The 20448-nt window shown below is 64.3% G+C and overlaps 1 protein-coding gene across 1 annotated transcript; it reads right to left on the bottom strand.

Annotated features, from left to right (window-relative positions):
* Nucleotides 1-2066: 2066 nt before the first annotated feature.
* Aspg (asparaginase) lies at nt 2067-20163 on the bottom strand. Its single transcript, XM_090344934.1, has 16 exons — nt 20030-20163; nt 13714-13822; nt 13013-13124; nt 11490-11615; nt 10969-11052; nt 10122-10248; nt 7905-8017; nt 7072-7254; nt 6843-6956; nt 6216-6338; nt 5335-5430; nt 5008-5171; nt 3876-3962; nt 2807-2906; nt 2526-2588; nt 2067-2312 (listed from the first exon to the last, which is right to left on the bottom strand). The coding sequence occupies exons 1-16, from the start codon at nt 20109-20111 to the stop codon at nt 2304-2306; spliced, it is 1692 nt and encodes a 563-aa protein (XP_090201060.1). The 5' UTR covers nt 20112-20163; the 3' UTR covers nt 2067-2303.
* Nucleotides 20164-20448: the final 285 nt, after the last annotated feature.

Here is a 20448-nt window from a genome sequence, read left to right as displayed (position 1 = left end):
CGAGCGCGCCCTGGCTGGAACCGGAGCGGCTGCCCGCCCGGGAGCGGGGGTGGACCCGCTCGCCCCGTCGGGCTCTCCCCGTGGGAACCCGGGGGCGAAGAGAAAGTGAAACTGGGAGGGAGGGGAGGGAGGGGAGGGGGAGGGGGAGGGGGAGGGGAGGGGGCTCCCTGGCCTGGGGGGCGGGGAGGGAGGGGAGGGAGGGCAGGGAGAAGAGGGGAGGGGAGGGGTGGAGGGGAGGGGGAGGGGGAGGGGAGGGGGCAGAGGGGTGGGGGAGGGGGAGGGGGCGCCTTCTGAGCCGCAGCCCCCCTGCCTAGCCACGCCACGCCCACCGTGCCTGAGCCCGGCCCGCGCTGGACCTGGCGCCCTGCAGCCCTGCGCCCTGTCCCTGGCATGGAAGCCTTGGGGCACTAGAGCTGGCCTGAGCCGAGGGGACCCCGGGCCGTGGGCCTTCCCGAGCCCAGGGCGGGCCCCTCCTGGGGGGACAGGGGAGGTGACCTGGGTGGGGATGGGGATCACTGAGGCTCGGTTGGAGTCCAGCCCCCAGCCCAGAGCCGCCCCCCTCCCCCCTCCCGTGGCCTCCCATGGCCCAGGCTTTCAGGTCTCCGAGCCCTGAGGGCACTGCTGGGGCTGGGGACACAGTTCTGAGATGTGGCCAGAGTGGAACAGGCGGGAAGTAGAGAGCCGGTGCCCCCACCAGAAGCTGAATCCGAGGCTCTGTGATGGGCAGGAGAGTGACCCCTGGCCATTCATTCCCCCACGGGCACTGGCGCCCTGCACCTCAGGGCATGGCCTCCCGGGCCCCATGCCTTGTCCAGACAGGAGGCTCATCCTGGGGCAGCTCTGCTCCACTCAGCAGAGTCAGGCCAGGGTAGGGCCGGGGCTCGGGCCTGGAGAGCTCTCTGCCTCAGTTTCTCCATCTGCCAAATGAGAATGAGGCCACTCCAGCTCAGGGGCTTATGGGAATGGGCAGACCAACACACATGGCAGAATGAGCTCTCCAAGGTGGTTGTCCTGTGGCTCTTCCCAGGATCACACTACTTGTGGCTTCAGAGGAGCAGGCAGGGAGGCCACCAGGCCATCTCGCCTCTCCACCAAAGCTTCCTATACCCTGGCTGCCCTGTGTGGAGCCTGTGGACCCACTCAGGAGAGGGCCAGCCCAGCGGGGCTCCCCACTGCACGCCCACCTGCCAGGAGCTGCGGCTGGGAGGGGTCCAAAGGCCCTGGACTTCGGGCCCCTAGCCTGTCCTCAGGGTGTCCACAGGGTGTGGGGCAAAGGCTTCCTGGCCCTACCATGTTCAGTGGCATTGCCTGGTTGTGCAAGGCCTAGGCACACCTGTCTGGGTGAGGCCAGGGCAGCGCCAGCCAGGCTGGGAACGAGGTGGAAAGCCTGGGGCGTGGGTGGGGCCGCAGGCCTGGCCCCCTGCCAGCCAAGGGCCAGCGCTTGGGGTCACGTGCTGCCCTCCTGGCTTCCAAGTCCCGGTGGGGCCTGTGGCCAGGGATCCAGGTTGGGGTCCCGAGCTGGGGTGGCCCAGCCCCTGCTGGCCACTTAGGAGTTCCAGCCCCAGACCCATGGGTGTCCGCAGCCTGGCTCCAGCCCCGGTCCAGCCTCTGCCACACAGGCCCTGCCTGAAAGAACCACCCCAGCAGGCCTGGGCGCAGTGGCAGCAGCTGCCCACCTCTGGGCCGGCAGGACGCAGCCCTCGGCCGAGGCAGGGAGTCTGGGCTGGAACCAGTTAAGCTGGGGGCTCACTGCCCGAGGGCCACATCCTGTGCCCAGCTCCAAAGGCCCCTCTGGGAGAAGACGGGCCGGGACATCAGAGCCAGAGTGGCCCCGGGAGCCAGGCTGCCCGTGGAAGATGGTGTCATGGCCCCCGAGGTCGAGGGCATGCAGGAGGAAAGGCTGAGCAGGTGAGGGGGGCTGAGGCCAGGGTAGCCGGGGGCTCTGCTGGGTGCCTCCCACTTCATGCTCCCTCACCATGACCAGCCCCAGCGTGCTGCAGAAATGGCCCCTGCCCAGATCCTAGGGCCCAGGTCCACCACCCGCAAGAACAGCCCAGACAGACTCATCCAGCCAGCCCTGGGGACCTGTGGGGGTGGCTAGCCCCTCAACTTTATTGCTATTTTGTCCAGTAAAGACCAGCAGGCTTTGTTATGGGCAGAGGAGATGCAGCGCTGGTGGGGGAGGGGGAGGGGCAGGAGGCGATCATCCTCCACAGAGGGCTGGCACGCTCCTGAGGTGCCCCCAGCAGGCCTCGGCAAGAAGAAATGGACTGCAGCAGCATGACTTCAGGTTAGACATCGGGCTACATTTCCTGAAAAAAGCGAGGTCTGCTAAGAATGCACGGAGCCGGGGGTACAGAGCGAGCTGGACCCCCCAGTCCCAGGCACCCTGGCCCAGGGCTCCAGCCTTTTAGTGGAGATAATGGCATGGAGACTGGAGCCAGCGAGGTGGGGTGGGTGTCTGGGCGAGGCGGGGAGGCCAAAGCCCCAGCTCCCACTCCCTCCTCTGTGGACAGGGCTCTCACCGAGCTGCTTTCCTCCAGGCCGCGGAGAAGGGCCACCACCTCCTGCTTATTGGCTGCTTCCGCCTGCAAGGGGAGAGGCATACGGGGCTGCCTTGGGGGGCCACAGTGCAGGGCACTTCCTGCCCCGCCTGTGCCCTGACCCGCTCCAGCCCTGGACCCAGAGGAGACCCCACATGATGCATACGCAGGGGGGCGTGTCCCCAGAGGACCAGGGCTCCAGGGAGGAAGCAGCGGGGCCTTCCTGGGGGCGGCAGCCTCTGACAGGGCACAGAAATACTCACAGCCTGCAAGGCAGTGTTCCCATTGTACCCCGGCTGTCTCAGGTCAGCGCCTGCCTGCCACCAGGCCTGTAGGCCTGCGCTGTCTGCCTTGGACGCCAGCCTGGGGAGGGCAGGGGAGAGGCTGTCAGGGCCTGTGGGCGGGGGTCCCCATGCCCACCTGCCAGCCCAGCATTCTCAGGGACATGGGCACCAAGCTATGACCAAGCCAGCTTCAAACAGCAGCGCCAGGCCCTGGGGCTCGAATCTGCTTTCCCAGCGGGTGTGGCTGTGACTCAGGTCCAGCCAGCGCTTGCACACATGTGCACACGCGTGCGCGTACACACACGCAGACACAGAGAGAGGCACACACACACACTCTCTCTCCCTGCAAAGAGCCCTCTGGGCACTGGGCCGGGGTGTGGGTACGGGGGGGACCCAGCTGAGGCGCAGTGGCTTGAGGAGGAGACACAGCCAGCTGTCTGGCTGCCACCTGAGGCCCGGGGTAGCACGGGAGCTTGGGGCTCCAGCCAGACCTCGAGAGGAGCTGCCTGTCTCTGGCCCCACACCAGGTGAGCACAGGTGGGGGGAGTGCCGCACCTAGAAGGGCCCTAACCAGCCCTACCACAGCCCACACCCACACCTGGGGGGCCCACCCCAAGCCTCATTCCTTGGCAGCAAGCCCCACCTTACCCCACCCAATCCAGCCAAGCAGCTCAGGCTGGCTGAGCCCTGGTTCTGCCAGGGCAGCCTGCTCCCTCAGTTTCCCCATCTGTCACAAGCCACAAAGGCCTTCCTGGGGTGCAGTCTGGACCATGACACCCCATGAGCCCTTTCAGAGCCAAGACCAGCCACTGCTCTATCACCTGCGGACGCTGGCTGGCTGCTCCCCATCAGCTAGGAGCGGTGAGCGCGCAGAGCAGGGCAGGGGCTGGCGTGGGCCTGTGGCCTCTCCACTGACCCCACTTGACTTGGAAGGACACAGACCGGTCCCCATACAGAAGCCTCTCTCCACTACCACTCTGCAGCCCTTTGTCAGGAGCAAACCCAGAGCGTGGCCCTCCCCACGCCGGGCCACCCTGGCGGCCCTCACCTGCACAGCTCTGTCCCCACGTCCTCCAGATCCTGGGAAGACAGCTGGGCCCCAGCCTCTCGCAGACGTCTAATGACCTTCAGATGCCTGTGGCGAGGAAGGGGTCGACTGTGTACCCAGCCCCTGCTCTGGGCTGTGCCTGTGTGCCAGGGCCGGCCTGCCTGCCCAGACTCTCCCAACCCTGTGCCGGGCTAGGCAGTGCCCGTCCAGACCCCTGACCTCCTCAGTCCAGGGCACTTGCCCGGGTCTGGACAACTGAGTTGGCAGGCATTGTGCACCCCCACCCAAACCACCCCAGGGGACAGTTGCCCAGACTGAGTCAGCCAGTCCACCTCTGGCCCACACCGGGGTGATCTCTGTGGATACGGAGGCAGGCATGCCCAGTGCTGGGGAAGGAGGCACCACACACACGTGAACCGTGGGGCCCGAGAGACAAGCCTGGTGACAGGCAGCTCCGCGGGGCAGGCGAGGGAGCTGCACCTCTCCTGCCCGCTGAGGCACCTTCCCTGCTGGGTGTTCAGTACCCAAATGTCACCGCCACCACCCCCAACCTGCGGCCCGGGCGTGGGTAGTAGGAGGGGCGCCGGCCTGCGGCGTGGTGTCAGCGGGCGGGGCAGTGAGCTCACCGGCTCCACCCACCCACCCACGCCACAAGATGCCCAGCCAGATCTGCAGGTCAGATCACCCCAGCATGGGGTGGCGGCCATGTGGCGGCTGCCGGCACCCCCACCACCCGCCAGGCCTGGTCTGATGAGGGCTCAGCCCCACCCCAGCCACGGAGCCTGGGTTCTGACACTCAGACCTCCCACAGAGGACTGGCGGACCCTTCCATGGCCCAGGCCCTGCAGGCCACACACCCTGGTGGGAAAATGTCAGGGAGAAGCTGGTGGGGAGCCAGGGGGCCTGCGTGGTCCAGGGAACAGTGTATCTGATGTGTCTGAGCGTCACCGACACAGCTGGGAGCCCCCCCCGGGCCCTCCAGGCCCGGTTCTGGGCTGCTCATCCCGTGCAGAACACGGTGGGCCGGTCCCGGGAATCCTGGGGTCCTCTGGGGGGATGGGCCGGGCTGCCCTGGCCCTGCTCCTGCCCAGCACAGAGCTGCTGCCCCCCATTCCTGGAGCCAGGCCAGTACCTGCCCCGCACAGCCAGCAGCAGCGGGCTGTGTCCTTCCTCATCCACGGCATTCACGTCCTCGCCTTTCTGCAGCAGCATGGCGACCACACTCTCGTGGCCCCTCCGTGCAGCCACGTGCAGTGGCGTTTGACCCTTAGGGTCCTTCAGGCTCTGGGCACTGTCCTGAGGCCACACAAGAGAACTGCTCAGGCCTGGCAGGCCACAGGGAGACGAGGAGAGGCGGGGGTCGCCCCTGCCCCTGCTCCCCGGGCTGTGGACAGGCCAGCGCTGCCGCTCAGCGAAGCTGGGTGGCCCCTACCCCTGGTCGCGGAGGCGGGCAGCTCACCAGCTCCATCAGTGCCTGCAGAGCCTCCAGGTCACCAGCGTGGGCTGCAGCCAGGGCCAGGCTGGGTGTCAGGGTGGCCCGCACGGCATGGGCCTCCTGCAGGGCGGCAGAGGGCTGGGGGCTCAGGAGGCAGAGCTGGGGGTCCTGGCACCCACCCTGTACCCCACCGCGGGAGGCCCATCTCCACATTCAAGTCCCACTGCCCCTCTCAGAGAGTCCCCTGGCCCCCACAACCCTGCCAGCAAAGGTCAGCGTGAGAGGCCACACAGCCCCTGCCCTGCTGGCGGGGACGGAATCCAGGAATGTGTGCCCCCCATCAGGGCCTCGCGGAACGTTCTCTCCACAGGGCCATCTGCTTTGGCACCTGTCGCCCAGGGGCTCCCCAAGTGCCAGCTTGTCTGCTGCCCAGGGCTGGCCTGATCACAGAGCTGCTGCTGCTGCTGCTGGCTGTGCCCTGGAGGCTGCAGGAGGCCCTCCAGGTGCCCTAATGACAGGCCAGGCAGCAGCCCTTTCATCTGACCACCACCTGCCCCAGGCAAATAGTGCTTAAGAGGGCTCAGGAGGGAAGGCAGGCCAGGGGGCCTGTAGGCCGAGACCGCCCTAAGAGAGGTTCTGCACCGGCTGGGTGACCCCCGTACCCCTTGCTCCCAAGAGTACAGGCAGACGTGTTGTAGGGACCTCAGCTGGCATCTGGTCAGGGCCGGGAACAGTCAGAGGGCAGGTCACATGCCCAGGTGCAGGAGTGGGCCTGGAGCCCCCTGCTCGGAGTCTGGGACCTCTGGCTCTCCACGCGGGCCTGTCCTCCCCCTGGGCACTCGCCCACTGCACGGCCATGGGGCCCCCTGCCTCCCAAGTCACTAACGGGGCCCTTGGGGGAGTACCTGGCCGCCGCCGAGGCCCCGGAGCCAGGCCACTCTGCAGGCCAGCGTGCTGGCCTGTGGAGAGGATCTGCATTTGTCTGACACTGGCACAGTCATTTCCCCCCGGAGGTCCTTGGCCAGCAACTAGAGGGGGACAGGGAGGCAGAGAAGCTGAGCCAGGGCAGGACAGGGAGTCCTGAGCAGAATGAGGGCCATGACCCCGGGGCAAAGGGGGAAGGTCTCCTCCCTAGCCTGACACCCCACCCTGATCCTTCATCCAGACTGGAGTGTGGCCTTGCCTCCTCTCTCAGCTCAGGGGCTCCCTCAGTCTGGAGTGTGTTGCCTGAGGCCCCGGGGAAGGGGAGGCAGGAGAGGGGGCATCCGGGACCCTAGTGCTGCAGATAGGATGGAGGAGACGACGTAGAGTTGGATTACTTCTGCTGATACTGTTAATGTGGGGGCAGCAGAGACATGCAGGGGAGCACAGGGCTGGCAAGGCCTGAGCTGGCGCCCCCTCCCCCAGGGAGCCCCTCTCCCTGCCCCTCTGAGCCACGAAGGCACACTCGGCCCAGACCCCACCTTCCCCGGGAGGGCCCAGAGTTAGGCCCATGCACATTCTCCAACCCAGGCCTCGTCAGGACCACTCACCTTCTTCCTGTCCTCCAGACTCAGCCCGGGCTGGCCCAGCACATAGGACAGCTTGGCCAGCGCCGCCTCTGTGGTCATGTCCAAGCCTGAGATGATGCTGGGCACTGCCAGGCCCTGAAGAAGACCACACAGGCCAGAGAGGCTCAGCCCCCGCCCTGACCTGTCCCATCCCAGCCCGTCCACCCAGGCTGGCCCTGTCCCCTCGGCATGCCCGCTCTCCCTCCCCTACCAGGCCCGAGGCGTAGTCTGAGGTCACGGTCCCCTTGAGGCACTGGGTGCAGTTGACCATGAGCAGCCCGCGCTCCCCGGCCGCCCGGAGCTCCTGCAGCAGGTCCTGATGGGTGGGGCAGTTCCCGGACCCGAAGGTCTCCATGACCAGGCCCTTGAGGGGGGGCTGCACAATGGCCCGGACCTGGCGGGGGTGGCAGGGGTGCAGTGAGCGGCCGTCCTGGGGTCCAGCCTGGGCAGCCAGGAGTGCTCCTGAGAACACACTGGCCCTGCGCCCTCCCCGCCAGGCTGGAAAGTGAGCTGGGGCCACTGCAGGGACCGCCAGCACCGAGTGACAGCAGGAACAGGAGATGGCCAAGGAGTGCAGTCCCCACATGTGGAGTTTGAGGCCCACACAGACCACATGATGAGTTGGGGGGAGGGGACTGGGAGGGACGGAGAAGGACAACATCGCAGAACAGCATCCTGGGGCTGATCTGGAGCGGTCAGTGGACAGCAGACTCGGGTGTCCACACGGACAAGCCCACATCCCAGGTCAAAGCCCAGCACAAGCAGGGAGGGTGCACAGTCTGCCGCCTCTCACACGGGCTGGACGCTGACCATGTGGCAGGGGCACTGCCCTCCACTGTGAGCCTGGGCCTGAGAAGGGCCTGTGGGGTGACAGCTGTGTGGGACGCCTGGGGACCCACAGGCAAGGGAGCCAGAGAGCACCTCAGGACAGTGGGCACCGAGTGGGCACACTGGAGGAAGCAGGCACAGAGTGGGTGCTCTGGGGAGAGTGGGCGGGAGTCGTGGGCGCTCTGGGGACCGCGGGCAGCGGTGGGCAGTCCCTACCATGGAGGCGGAAATCCCGGGGTAGAGGCGCAGCAGGGCCACCTCGCGCTCCATGCAGCTCTGCACCTGCAGCTGGCCTTTGCTGCTGGCCTTCCGCACCTGCTCCTCATTGACTGTAGAGACAGCGAGAAGGGCGGTGGAGCCACCTGAGCGTGAGCCCTGCCCCCTCCCTGGCCCTAACTCCTTCTAGGAGCAGCGCTGGGACTTGAGCCCCTGCTCGCCAGCTCCAGGTGAGTCCAGGCAGTGCCCTCTGACCAGAGGGCCGATGAACGAGTGAGTCTTCTAGAGCTTCGTCTTTGAGAAGGGAAAGCTGCTACCCAGTTGGACCCCACATTGTAGTGGCAGCCCATCACACCTGCTGGGCCTGGCCTGAGGAGGCAGAGCTAGGCAACCATCCTGAGCGCCCCGCAGGCCGGCCTGGGCCCGGGCCTGACGGAAACTGCTCTGCCAGCACCCACCACCAGCCAAGGGTGGGCAGGGGCTGGCTGGGCAAGCCCGGTGTCTGACCCTCATGAGCAGACCTGGGGCCCTGGCAGCTCCCCCTGCACTGTCACCAAGGGGCTCTCCGGTTCAGCCCAGGGAAACTGAGGCCCAGGAAAGGGAAGGCACGTGCCTGAAGTGTGGTATGACCTATGACCTCCCTGTAGGGCCCTTCTGCCCATCCAGGGAGCCCAATCCCTCAGGGGACCCTGGAGCAGAGGGACCGTGAAGGGAGCAGCACCCAGGTCTACAAGCCAGGGGCCCAGCAGGGAGCCACGTGTGTGGCATTGTGGCCTCAGGTGTGGTGGCTGCCACATGCTGGGAACAAGGTGGCTTCCTGGGTTGCAGAGCAGAGTGCTGGGGCCATCTTGGCAGCAGAGCGTAAGAGCCCAACTGCCAGAGAGCCTGACTCCAGGCCACGGCAATGTCCCCTCCCCCTCTGTCTGCTGCCCAGGGGTGGACTGGGGTCTCTGGCAGGGAGGGGCTGCAGGGAGGTTGGAGCAGTGGGATCCTGGCTCTCCCTGCCTGCCAGTGCCCTGGCCTCCAGGCCCAGTAGCCTGGCTGGGATCAAGGCCTGTCCGTCACCCTGGAAGGCCCCTCCAGAGCCTTCCTCTTCCCAAAAGGTGGGTGACAGCGAGAGCTGGCAGGAGGCTCACCTTTGGGCTCTCCACTGGCTGGTGGGTAGGGAGCAGACACACCCTGTCTCCTGCACCCAGCAGCCACACCCCGGGCAGAGCCTGGGCTATCCCAACACGGGGTGTCGCAACCAGCCCGGCAGCCTGACATCAGTGGGGTGGGTGGGGTCCAGGTTCCCACACCCCACCTGAGTGTGTGGGGTCTCAGGTTAGGAGCTGGGGCAGGGGGGGGGGGGCAGAGCCGAGGGTGGGTGGCCTCCAGGCTAGACAGGGAAGCCGCTGGCCTGAGTTTGCCCTGAAATCTACAGGCCTGCGATCTGGGGTGGGACAGAGGCTTAGGATCTGGGGTGGAAGCTGGAGATTTGGGATCTGGGATGGAGGCCTCCCTCTCTCTTCCTCCCTCCCCTCCCTTCCCATTCCCCTTCCTCCCTCCACCCACTCACAGATGTAGCTGCTGGAGTTCTGAGCAACCATGAGATGACTCACACCCCTGGAGCCAGGACTGGGAGCAGGCCTCAGTCCCCTCCGACCCCTCGGAGACCACTGCCCCTTAGGGACCGAGGCCCTGGCTGTGGCCAGCCCACCTTTCTCTCAGGAGGAGCTGAGCCTCCCTAAATCGGGAAGCAGCGCTTGCCTAACCAGGAAGTTCCCAGGAGCCCCCACTCCAGGCCCCAGCAACACTCCAGGTCTGACCTCCACACAGCAAGCAAGGCCCTCTGCCCCCACAGGCCCAGCTCCGCCCCGCCCTGGCAGGGCTTCAAGGCCCCAACACTCCTGGAGCCCAGCTCTGTCGGTGGCCCCGGGGACAGGAGCTCACTGGGGCCCCCAGGACAGGTTCCCACAGTCGAGTGGGGGCAGAGAGTCACTGGGCAGGTCTGGAACTGCCCCTAAGAGCTGGGGGCAATACCCAATCCGTCCCCGGGGGCCAGGACCACTGTAGACTGGTCAGAGGCCAAGGAGAGGCCAGGAGGCAGCCGCGCTGGGTTTAGGATGGCAGATCCCCCTAGGAGGGGGGCTGGGGCGGCCCAGCAAGGCTGACCAGCACCGAGGCTGCCCTAGATAGCCGGGTAGAGAGGAGAGGGTGGAGACTCTCTTGACTTACTTGTCACGTCCGAGCCCATGATGGCCAGCGGGGGCAAGTTGGGGGAGCAGAAGGCCTCAAACTTCTGGGCGTCCACCTTGGTGGTCCTGTTACCCCGGAAGAGCTGATTGTGGAAGAACAGGCAGACCTGGGGGGAGGAGGAGGAGGAAGGGAAGGAGGCCTCAGGACACCCCTCCAGTCATCTGGGACTGGGCCCAGGGTGGCCTGCAGGAGTAACCCCTCTGAGACAGCTGAGACTCAGGCTGCTTCCTGCCTGCGCCCCGCCCTCTGAAGACACCCCCCCCCAGGCCTTGGAACCGGGGGACCAGGTGTAGGAGAGCGGGCAGCTGGCTGCCCCACCAAAGCCTGGGGAGTGGACGAGTCCCTCTGTGTGCACAGGGACTCGAGGATCCCAGCCTGACTGGAGGGGTGTGGCGGGAGGAGAGGGAGTGGACCACCTGCCTTCCCCTGACCCTGTCCAGCCAGGCCTGGCCTTTCAGGGCAGGACGTCCCTAAGCCTCTGAAATACCAGGTGTCACCTGAGCACGGTGAGGGGGGCTGCCTGTGTGGGGCGCAATCTACTCTTGTGGAAACTTCCACCCCAGTCTAAGTGCAACGGTCACGTTCCAGGACCTGAAACCTGGAAGCAAATACTCCAGGCCCCTAATACCACTGTGCAGGGAGGGTGAATGACTTAATTTCCTCTGCCTTATCAACTTCTGGAAGTTTCCCACATGGTTCATGGTGGGGTAAGAGGAAAATCTCATCAATAGACCAGTCCCACCAGATGCAACCCCCCCCCCGCCAAGACGCCTGGATGACCAGGTTTCCTCCTCACCAGGCGAGCCCGGCCAGCCAGGCCACGTACCTCGGGGATGGTGTACTGGCCAGCCATGATGAGAGCGCCCAGTAGATTCTCCCGGCCATCATTCCACAGCTCATGGATGGGCACCTGGGAACAGCCAGGGAAGGGGTGCTGAGGCCTGGGGAGAAGCCGTAGAGGAAGGACTGAGGCCTGGGGAGCTGAGGCCAGGGAAGCCCCTGCAGGGCCCCGGCCCTCTCTCAGGTAAAGCTTCCAGCAGAGCGGAGAGGGGCCAGCGTAGACGTGGAGCGGGGAGTGTTGGGGCCGGTCCTGCAGTGGCCAGGGAGGGCAGACCGGAGGCCACTCGAGGAGGAAAGGCCTCTCCACCAGCAGAAGCTGGGGCTGGGCTCCACTGGCAGGCATGAATCCTGGAGGCAGGGGTTGACCAGGGCTGGCCTCAGAGCCCAGCAGGGTCCCCACACCCCAGGTGGCAGCACACAGTGGGGACCTGGTGGGGGGAGGGGGAGGCTTCCCGAGCCAGCCTCCCCCCATCCTCGCCCTGGGCTTCCGGGAGCCTGGACTGTCACCTGGGCGCCAGTGAGGATGACAGGCTTCTGCAGGTTTTCCAGCATGAAGGAGAGCGCAGAGGCCGAGTAGGCCATGGTGTCGGTGCCGTGGATGATCACGAAGGCCTGGTACTGTTCGTAGTGTTTCTGTGGACGGGGCATGCTCAGGGCTGGCCCCCCGGGCCCATCTGCCCCAGGCCTCTGCCCAGGAATGGGGGGAGACCACCCGTGCCCCTCGCTCCAGGGAGAGGAAAGGAACGAGATGCAGTGGGGTGCCCAGGAAGGCACCGTGCCAGCCTCCCAGCGGCCAGGCAGCCCACTCTGGAGAACCAGCCATGGCCTGTGTGAGCCCCTGGGTCTCCCTCAGCGCAGGAGACGCCGCCAGTCCCAGAGCTCTGGACACCCCACTAGAAAAGGGGCCCCTAGATCTCATGGCTATCTTCCTGGGTCTGTGAGGGCCCTGGATGGGCTCCTCTACCTCTGGAGGACCGAGAGCTTGGCCAGCATGGACGCAAATGTCCAGATGGGGCCCCCGCGCTCACTGGAAGCCAGTGAAGGACGCCTGCCTCCTACAGGGCAGAGGGCCCCGGCCCTGGCTGCCAGGGGCAGGCTCTAAGAACCTAAGGGTCTCCCCTACGCCAGACAGGGAGTTCAACTACGCCAAGGGGGAGGGACACCTCCCCTCCATGGGAGGCGAGGTTCCCTACACCCAGCCCTGCCCCGCTGTCCCATCTGAAGACTGCAGTGGAGCCTGGAGGCTGCGTGGAGTGGGGCGCCCCCTGCCGGCCACACACGGCACAGCTGGGAAGGCCTTTGTGAAGCTGGGCAGCAGCTGACCCTGCCGCGGGCACAAAGGGCATTAGAGGGTCACAGGGACCCACTGGACCTCAGCAACGCAGCAGGCCCTGCACCAGAGGGTGACCTGCCATGTCCAGGCCACAGGTGCCACGGGAAGCTCTGTTCCTGGTCACAGGCCACACTGGGCAGCTCAGCTGGGGTGAAGGGAGCTGCCGTCCTCAAGGAGGAGGAAACAAGTGTGTGTCTGGAGCTGGCTGGGCAGCTTCAGTGATGCCAGTCCAGGGGACAGGGTGGGAGTGGGGTCTGGAGGGAGGGAAGGTCCCCCCACCCCGCCCCACCTCCCCGGGAGAGCCAAGACTGGAGCTGGAGATAGGACAGTAGGGGAAGAGAGAGCGAGGCTGACAGAAGGGGTGGCTATGGCTACAGCAACCAGACTGAGAGTGCAAGCAGTGGGGAGCGAGTGCAGGCTTGGCACAGAGGGCCCCCAGGGAGCTGGGCCAAGCCAACTGCCAGGACAGTGGGCGCAGGCCCCGCACGTGAGGGGAAGGTCCCAGAGCCTGGCATCAGCGTGGCCCAAAGCTCACCCTTCCTGAGCCCCATCCCAGGTGCTGCAGGGTCTGGGGTGGGGCAGTCACTCTCCACCATCGACTCCAGCTCCCCCTCGCCCCCGTGTGACACCGCAAGCTGTCCCTCCACCCCACGCCAGGCGGTGGCCCTGCCTGCAAGGCCTCACACCACCAGACTACCTGTATGGTCTGGGCGATCTGAATCCACTCGGGGATGGCCATGTCACTGGAATCGAAGAGGGGCTGGCACTCCAGCACTGTGTAGATGATCCTCTGACCAGATTTGGTGGGGCTGCAGGAGGCAGAACCTGAGCTCCCGCCTGCCGCCTACCTGGCCCTCAGCCCCCAGCCCAGGCCTCTGCCTGCCCGGTTCTGTGGGTGGACTCTGCCCATGGGCAAGCTCTCTGCAGCCCAACCACCGGGCCTGCCTCTCTGGCAGCTGGAGCCCCCAGAGTCAGGAGCAGCCCCTCTACGATGCGGCCAGTGGTCCAGGAGCAGGGACAGGGCTAGGACAGCCTCCAGGAGGTGCCCAGCCGTACAGGGCACCGGGCGGCTGGCCCAGTGTGGAGGGACTGAAGGGCTTCTGGGCTGGGGAGGGAGTGGCTGCCCAGCTGGCACAGCTCTCTGTGCTCTCTAGGGCCAGCAAGCCTGTGCCAGGGCTGGGGGTCCAGGTAAGAGGAGGGGAGGCCGGCTTGTGAGGGCTGGGACACACCCGCAGGTGCAGCGTGCGTCCATTCATGGAAGTGGGCGATCAGAGAGGCTGCCTGGCATGGCAGCAGGCACGGAATGATCCCGCCCACGGCCCAGCCACCGCGCCCCCCCCCCAGGGCCAGCCAGCCGTCACCCCCACGGAGACCCCAGGGGCGCGGGGCTGCACTCACTGCAGCGCCAGTGTGTCCTTGGGGAGGCCGCGGGTCTGGGCGAACTCCTCGTCGTGGAACATGGGCAGCATCCTCAGGGCGGCAGCCAGGCCCTTCCCGGGGACAAGCACTGCAAGCAGAGCCAGACAGGGAGGTCAGGGCTGCAGCCGCTCTGGACAGGGGCAGCCGGAGCCCTGCGGGGTCACAGGCTGGGAGACCCTGGGCCTGGAGGCCGCCCTGTCTGCCTGCGCACCATGGCTTCCCCTCTTTGGGAGCTGGCACAGCCCCGGAGTTCTGCCTGCCCACCAGCCAGGTCCTACCTCTGCAGACACGCGGTGTGTCCACACTCCCCACCAAGAGCGGCTCACGGGACGGGACGGGGCCCACGCCAACCCCTCCCCCATGCCCCAACGCCCACCACACGTGGCTGCCACGGCCTGCAAGTCCTGCTGGCTCAACTCAGGGCCTCCCTCCAAGAGGTCCTACAGAATGCCAGGGCGCCCGGACCTCCTCGCCTCCCCTCGCTCAGCCCCTCGCATGCTCGGAGAGCCCAGGCCGCTGCACCCTCCTCGGGTCGGGCACACCGCAAGCGCCCAAACAAACGTGCCCCGCACAGCTCTGCCCCCGCACAGCTCTGCCGGCTCCGTCCCCAGGGAACCAGAAGGTCGCAGGCATGTGAAAACAACTGCTGGACCTGGACTGCCAGAACATCCAGGGCCGCCGGCGGGGAGGAGGCTCAGGGGAAGGCCATGGCCGCTCTGCAGCAGCCAAGGACCTTGGTTACAAAGCGTGGCACTGGACGTAGCGGTGGCCACTGGACAGGATGGCCACTGGGTGGATGCCATGCTGGAACCCGGCCCTAGGCCTGCAGGGGGCTGGCGCCCTCTGGTGGTAGGCCAGGGTCACACACTGGGACACGGGAGGCCTTCCAGGTCCCAGGCCACCTCTGCCTCCACCTGGCCCATGGCAGAGCTTGGGTTTAGTGGTGCCTGATGCCCTCTGACTGCAGACATGGTTGCTGAACTCCACCAAGAGGGTTGAAAGGGGTGCCTGCTGTCCCGGCCCCAGGCTTTGCCAGGGTGCGGTCATGGGGTACCATCTGCCCTGCGGGCTGGGCACAGACGCTACTCTGGGCTGGGCACAGACGCTACTCCGACAGTGACAGTCCACACAGCCACACAGTGCCAAAGCCCTGGCCCAGCACGCAGCCTGCACCAAGGCCAGGCCAGCGCTGCTGAACCCCAAAGAGCCTGCATCCACTGGTCCCTCGACCTCCAGAAAGACACAGAGAGGACCAGGGCCCAAGGCCGCCCTCAGGCCTGCCTCCCTCCCCATTCACCTGGCATACAGATGCTCTGCTATGCGAAGCCTTTTAAATGGCCACCTAGGACTGTGGTAAAACAAACCGCTATTTATGTGACCCGAACACACTTCCCTAGACAGCCATGACTGCGTGCACGTGCAAACACGGCTGTGCCTGGCTTGACTGCAGGGTACCTGCAGAGTGCACATGTGCAGGCAGTGCAGGCACAGTAGCCAGATGATGATCCTTCAACCGGGATGCACAGTCTTCACCTTCGTTTAGAAACTGTCCGTGTAGCTGGGAACCAGCGACTCACCCTGTAATCCTAGCTGCTCAGGAGGCTGAGATCTCAGGATTGTAGCTCTAAGCCAATCAACTACCCAGAAACAGTCACAAGTGGCAGGCCCTGTGAGCTCAAGTGGTGGAGTTCTAGCCTTGAGAAAAAGAACCTCAAAGACAGACCCCAGGCTTGAGTTCAAGTCCCGAGACTGGCACAAAAAATAAATATAAAATAAAAAAGGACCTGTAATCCCAGCCACTCAAAAGGCTGAGATCTGAAGATGGTGATTCAAAAGCAGCCCAGCGCGAAAGCCCAGGAGATTCTTATTTGTAATTAACCATCATAAAAGGCAAAAGAGCTGTGGCTCAGGTGGCAGAGCACTAACCTTGAGCATGAAATCTCAGGGACAGCACTCAGGCTCTGAGTTCAAGCTCCAGGACCAGCAAATATACACTCTCTCACATCCACTCATTCACACGCCTGTGCCTGCGTGTGTATGTCTGTTGTGTGCGCGAGCACACACGCACACACACGCACACTGATCAGAGAAACTTTGGTATTTTGCCTGTTACTAATCAGTACTATACAGGTGGAAAGGACTCATTTGGGGCAATTCTATTGTTTAAGACCTGGCCTACACTTATTTGTCTGAACCAAATGAGTACTATGTACTATATTAAATATTAGCAAGTCTGAGGACACTGGCACTGGGAGAGATGTAAAGTTTTGATTTGTGTGAGCTGTGTGAACCTATTATCTTACCTAAGCAAAGATTCCAACTTTCACTCTGAGCCTGAGAGCTAATCCATGCATTTGTGTAACTTCTGGTGCTAATTGTTGCTCTTCTGGTATGTACAGTATACAAGTACTCTGCGGTACAGACTTTCTAGAATGCAAAGCCTAGGAAAGAAAGGACTTACCAAGTCGGCGTCTGAAACCTCAACGTCTAAGTGATGCTGGTTTGTGAGCATGTATCCCTGTCACCAAGACAACGTAGTGGTGCTGGCGTGACGCTGTCCTTGTAACTGGCCACATCAGGACCCCTCCGGGTCAGGTCCATAGGGAATGGTTCTTACAGGAACTTACTTCACAAGCGGAGTTCGCTTTTCAGACTGATGTGTGTTACGTACGTCCTCTTAGGAGCTACTTGTTTTTAAATCTTGTTGTTGCTTAAGTTTGGCCAACAAGTTTGGTCTTACCAAAACTCCCACCTGACTTGCCAGTCACGCCGCCTAGCGTGCCATGTAACCAGCCAGGACATTACCAGTGAGGAGAGCCCCACCCCACAGGGCTCTCCCTACAACCAGGGACGCGTGGTTGGCATCCGTGCCAACGCTGACACAGGCACTGATGCCTGTTTAAGAAGAAATGACTCCTGGGCTCAGTCCCCCTCTGCCCTACTGTCCTTCTCCCCAGAGACTCACTTCTTCCTCACAGGGTCTCACACTGCCGATGCGCTAATCAAGTTGCTTTTCCTGTCTCCAGGCTATAAAACTAGACATGATACAGCTTAAGGCTAACACTACTAAACTCAGAGTAAAGCTGATGAGACAGGCAGCACTTCAAAACCGGACAGCCCTAGACAGCCTCGCAGCACCTCCAGGTGTCTGTCAACTCACCAGGATCACGAAGGGAAATCTAGTAAAGATTAAAATAATATCTGGAGGCCGGGAGTGTGGCCTAGTGGTTGGGTGCTTGCCTAGCATGCACGAAGACCCAAGTTTGACTCCTCGGTACCACATACATCGAAAAAAGCCGGAAGCGCTGCTGTGGCTCAAGTGGTAGAGTGCTAGCCTTGAGAAAGCCCAAGAATGGGGCTCAGGCCCTGACTGAGCCCCAAGACTGGCAAAATAAATAAATAATAAATAAATGCCAGGTGCTAGTGGCTCCCACCTGTAATCCTAGCTACTCAGGAGGCTAAGAGCTGAGGACTGAGGTTTAAAGCCACGCAGACAAGAAAGTCTTATGTTCAACTAACTGTAAGAAAGAAAGAAAGAAAGAAAGAAAGAAAGAAAGAAAGAAAGAGCAAGTGGTAGCATGCTAGCCCTAAGCAAACGAAGCTCAAGGCAGCACCCAGGCCCTGAATTCTAGCCCCAGGACCAGCAAACAAACAAAGAAAAAGAAGCCTGCATAGTTGACTGGCTTCAGAATGGGGCCGGGGCCGGGGCCGGGGCCGGGTGCAGGCTCCACTCTTGCTGTCCTCTTTAGGACTGAGGCAATCAAACTGCTAGGGATGCCGGCTGGCCCACGAGAAGCAGCCTGCACCGGCCGCTGCTGGCCGTGCTAGACCAAGCTTCTGGCCTTTCCTCTCGAGGTCTCCTAGTCCAGGAAGGGACACACATAGGTTGTACCAACCCTTGGAGCGGATATAAGAAGAGATTACCAGCTCATGAATGCCCTTTGCACTCTCCAAGGAGAGAGTACAGAGGGGAGTGAGGCAGGCAGAGAGGGAGGGTCCAGGGTTGCCAGGCAACAGGTGGAGCATACTTCCCACGGTTACCAGGGACGCTCACAAAGGCCACCCCTAAACACCTGCAAAAACACACCAATAAAATTCCTGGGGCCACAATGACACCCGACAGCTGGGAGGTTCAGGCCAGCGAAGCAGAGCCCTCGCCCAGTTCACACGTGTAGGGACAGGGACAATGGCCCTACAGTGACCTAGGACCCCAGTGTAAGATCGTCTGGTTTTCAGGGAGTGTGGCCTAGTGGTAGAGCGCTTGCCTAGCATGCACCAAGTCCTGGGTTCAATTCCTCAGAACCACACACACACAGGAAAAAGCCAAAAGTGGTGCTGTGGCTCAAGTGGTAGGGTGCCAGCCTTGAGAAAGCCCAAGGACAGTGGCCAGGCCCTGGGTTCAAGCCTCAGGACTGCCAAAAAAAATCATTTGGTTTCCTGGAGAAGCGCATACACAGTGCTCCCGTGAGTCTCAATAATCCTGGCGTGCACGTTCACACTGTCACACAGCCCTGTCACCAACCTGCTCCATCAGAGGCGATGCCAAACAACCACCGGAACCCCACCCAGCAGCCCATCACACTTCTGGCCAGCCCGCTCCACAGGGCACTTTCACTTTCACTACACTTCTCCCGACTCTGGTTGGGTGTGGTGTCTTGCCAGGGTCGCCAAGCCAGCTGCCTGCTCTGAAGTCCCAGGGATGGCTAACTGAGTCAAGGTTCACTGTGATCAGAAGCTGGGTCCAGTTCCACAGAAAGTGAAGCCGCTCACCTGCCAAGCATGGAGGGCTAGTGTGCAGGAGTGGCCAGACCCCACTGCAGGCTGCTGCAGCAATGCTGGGGCCTGGCCACAATCCCACCTGTGGTCTTCTCGGAGCAGCTGTAGCACATACTGAATTGAGCCCTGGGACCAGCTCCCCAATGCAGAGGGCCAGCCTCCGCGACCCGAGACTCCCTCCCAGCGACCTGTCCGGCACAGGTTTCACCAGCTTGTACACAGCTGGGTCCCAACCAGAGGCAGAGGGTTGTGGCAGAGGGCAAACTCAATCCAGCCTGCAACCCACAGCTCAGTGCCTGAGGCCGCAGAGGCCAGCCCCAACTCAGATCTGGCACTGAGGGTCTCCAGGGCAGCCAGGGCCACAGGGGCCACCAGTGAAATATGTTGGCCATGGAGCTGCAGCCACTGGAAAAAAACGAATGGCTTCTGAGTGGCTGCTCTGGTCAAAAAGAGTGGGAGGGGGCGGGAGTTTGGCCTAGTGGTAGAGTGTTTGCCTAGCATGCACGAAGACCTGGGTTTGATTCCTCAGTACCACATACATAGAAAAAAAGCTGGAAGTGGTGCTGCGGCTCAAGTGGTAGAGCTTTAGCCTTGAGAAAGTCCAAGGACAGGGCTCAGGCCCTGAGCTCAAGCCCCACAACTTAAAAAAAAAAACCTAGAGAGAGAAAGAGTGGGAGGTGGCTGGGGGGGGCAGCAGCCACCTTTAGGACTCAGAGGGGGGGGAAAGAAATGGGGAAGTGGCTGCTGGCTGGCAGGGGTATCGGGCAAGGCCCCTGGGAGGGTAGATTAGAGGGGCACTTGCTCGGAGCCCAGGCAAAGCATCTGCTGTCTCCGGTGTGCCCGCTGCGGGAGTAGACTGGCTCACAGCAGTCTGGCAGGGATGCCGAGGTGGCTGCAGGGGAGCCCCTGGCTCTGGAGGAGGCCCAGGAGCAGTGAGCGGAGCGCTGGGGCCCCTGGCCCTCCTGAACCGCGGGGCCCCGGCTCTGCCCCTCCCTCCAGGAGGGACCAGGCTGCCCCGCAGCGCACACCTGCAACCCGGCTGCGCCGCGCGGACGGGCGGGCGGGCGCCCGCCGAGACCCCACCAAACGCCGTGGCTCCGGTGGGGTCGCCAGCCTTGCGCCAAGGCCAGGGGAGAGTGTGAAGCCCTGGCTTCCCGTAAGCGCCGGCACCACAACCAAAACCAAAACCAAAAGAACCGCGGAGGGGGCCGGGGAGCCCGCGCCATCCCGGCTCCGGCCCCGGCCCCCGGCCCCCGGCCCCCGGCTCCCGGCCCCCGGCTCCCGCTCCCAGCCCCCGGCCCCCAGCCCCCGCCCCCGGCCCCCGGCCCCCGACCCCCGGCCCCCGACCCCCGGCCCCCGCCCCCGGCCTCCGGCCCCCACCCCCGGGTCCCGCTCCCCGGCCCCCGGCCCCCGACCCCCGGCGCGCTCCCTCCCTCCCTCCCGGTGGAGCAGGGGGTCCCAAGTCCAAGCCAGGGCCGGGCCGGCCGGAGCGGGGCGCCGGGCCGCGGGGCCCGCTCACCGCCGTTCTCCATCCGCATGCCGATCGTGCCGCCGGTGTAGACGGCCAGCAGACGCCGCTCGGGCTCGGGGGCGAGTGCCATGCCTGGGGCGCGGGGCGGCGGGCTCGGGGCGGCGGGCTCGGGGCGCGAGCTTGGCCCGAGCCGCCGCCGGGCCCGTTTTGTAGCCGGCCGGCGGCCGGGGCCGGGGCGGGGCGTCCTGCCCCGGACGGTGCGGGCGGAGGGCGGGGCGGGGCCGGACCGCGGGGCAGGACTTGGGGGAAAGTTGGGGGCCGCAGCATCCTAGGAGGGAACTGGGGGGCGGGGCCGGAGGGGCGGGGCCCAGGGCCGGGTGGGCGGGGTCTTCCGCGGGAGGGCGGGGCCCAGGGCCGGGTGGGCGGGGTCTTCCTCGGGAGGGCGGGGCCCCGCGGCGGGTGGAGCC

Source organism: Megascapheus bottae, chromosome 14, assembly GCF_031878675.1.
Source record: "Megascapheus bottae isolate mThoBot1 chromosome 14, mThoBot2.hap1, whole genome shotgun sequence".
In the NCBI taxonomy this organism is placed as follows: Eukaryota; Metazoa; Chordata; class Mammalia; order Rodentia; family Geomyidae; genus Megascapheus; species Megascapheus bottae.
Note: the sequence above shows the minus strand (reverse complement) of the source record. Positions and strands in the feature narration are given on the sequence as shown.

Coding starts and splice junctions, on each gene's coding strand:
- Aspg (XM_090344934.1), bottom strand. CDS start 20,111: ATGGCACTCGCCCCCGAGCCCGAGCGGCGTCTGCTGGCCGTCTACACC. Junction 8,018..10,121: donor CATGGGCTCGGACGTGACAA/GTAAGTCAAGAG, acceptor CTGTCTCTACAG/TCAATGAGGAGCAGGTGCGG. Junction 2,907..3,875: donor GTGGGGACAGAGCTGTGCAG/GTGAGGGCCGCC, acceptor TGCCCTCCCCAG/GCTGGCGTCCAAGGCAGACA.